Genomic DNA, 2001 nt, shown 5'->3' on the forward strand with positions numbered 1-2001 from the left:
AAAAAAAACAAAAGCAAACAAAACAAACTGAAAAGTGTTAAATACTGAAAACGTTCTCTTACTCTGTACAGGAAAGGGCTCCGGACTTTGTCCTCCTAGCAGCAAATGAGGAAGAGAGTGTTTCATGACTACTGGTGACAAACTATATAATTATATTGGTGTATCTGGTCCTTAGTTTGTAAAAACTGCCTGTCATTCTATGCCTTAGTAAAAGAACAGAAATTCAGTGAGTCTCATGGAACCAGAGCCTAGTTATATTCACTCACATTAAAATATTTTTTTAACAAGTCAGCAGATGCCAAAATAGCAAATCTTAAGAGGGCAATAGAAGGATTCTCTGTGGAAGACTGGACTAATCCAAAATTTTATTTTCACCACTGCAAATCCTTAATAGCGTGGACTGCACTGACATTGCTTTGGATTTACACAAATACAAGTAAGAGGATTTAATCTGTTGAAACCACTTTTAATGCAGCATTTTTCAAAGTCCTCAGCATTGTAGTGTTTACGGTGCACATACCTTGCTTTGGACTTGCTTTTTTCTTCTCTGCACGTTTAAGCTGCTCTTCATGAATCTGCTGCCCAGTCATTAGTCTGTAAACTGGAGGTTCTACATTCTCACGAAGCAGAACCAGTTTCAGGCCATGCTGATCCATAAGTCTGAGTGCCTCTGCTCGGTGCATGTTTCCTAAACTCTCCCCATCCTGGTTGATTACGTGCAAAATACGATAGGGAATTCTTCGCCCAACGCTTCCAAATGCCGCTTTACTTTTTGGTTGTGCGTGAGATTTTTCATCTGTACAATATGGTTGAGTAAGCCCAAACACAGCTGACTTCCTCGGGTCAGGTACCACTATCCAGAATGGAGAAAAGAGCCACTTTTGTGCTGTCTGTGGCAGAAGAGTACCAAAGAACCTTTTTGCATATCTGCTCTCATTTCTGGCCGCTTGACATAAATATTTCATTGTGCACAAGGCAGTCATTCTGAGGAAGAAGAAAAAAGTTACCCCATCAGTCAGATTCTTCTAGTTATATTAGAAAGACTTGACTCCAGTTCAGTAAACCCTAGTGTTTGTAACTACTCTTTTAAAATGATACATGGTACTACTATACAGAATCATCAGTCAACAGTCATTTTACAGTAACAAAATTTAACACAGAGGGACAATCTGACTAATGAGCAAAATGTATGAGTTGATGTTACCTTCTGTATCTTAAAATCTGAGCCTGAACTCCTTTAAAGAATGCAATACTTCTAGTTCCTTTCTTCTCACTTTCAAATTTTAATCTAAATAGCTACAGGCATCTATCCTGACACAGTACTCACAAAGCTATAAACTTTCAAACATGCTTCCAAATATACCCGTGCTTGAAGACTACTGAAACTCATCTTTGAGACATTTCTTCCACTGGATTTTTTTTCCCATTCTTCCCTGGCTCACGAAATCCCCCTGGCAATTTTGCTGCAGCTCCCCATTATTTGCATTTTGTTCAGACCTTCAGAAATTGTCCATTTTCTAACAGCTGCAAAAAACTTAGGAAATAAAGAGCAAACTGTGAGTACTCTCTGCAGTTTTCCTATTTTTTGTTTAAAAGGCAGCAATTACAGGAAAAGTCAAGGATGATGCAGGAAACCAAACACATGTCATACCAGAGGAGCTGATAAGAGTGATACCTTTTCTGCCCAGGAGGGAATGTGACTCTGCTCTATGAATACATGCATGCATACACATACATACACACTAATATATGACATGGTGTAAACATGCATCCATGTGCATACATACGCATGGAAAAGGTGTAAACCATCAGCAAGGATAAAAACCTATTTATAATTCTCAGCAGTGTTGGCATAGGAACATGTAAAATGACTTGCCTGTGAATAAACAGTCTGAAAAGGGGACAGTCTGGAGCCTGGGATGGACATCATATCTCAGCAGTAGGGACAATGTCCATGCAAACTGCTTGAAGAAGGAGCCAGAGGAGTTCATGAACAGGGCA

At 39.3% G+C, this 2001-nt stretch overlaps 1 protein-coding gene across 1 annotated transcript; it reads right to left on the reverse strand.

Moving 5' to 3' along the window:
- Positions 1–76: 76 nt before the first annotated feature.
- LOC102045665 (translation initiation factor IF-3, mitochondrial-like) lies at positions 77–1384 on the reverse strand. Its single transcript, XM_005431562.2, has 2 exons — positions 1364–1384; positions 77–984 (listed from the first exon to the last, which is right to left on the reverse strand). The coding sequence occupies exon 2, from the start codon at positions 981–983 to the stop codon at positions 447–449; it is 537 nt and encodes a 178-aa protein (XP_005431619.1). The 5' UTR covers position 984; positions 1364–1384; the 3' UTR covers positions 77–446.
- Positions 1385–2001: the final 617 nt, after the last annotated feature.

This window comes from Geospiza fortis, unplaced genomic scaffold (assembly GCF_000277835.1).
Source record: "Geospiza fortis unplaced genomic scaffold, GeoFor_1.0 C13679238, whole genome shotgun sequence".
NCBI classification, from domain to species: Eukaryota; Metazoa; Chordata; class Aves; order Passeriformes; family Thraupidae; genus Geospiza; species Geospiza fortis.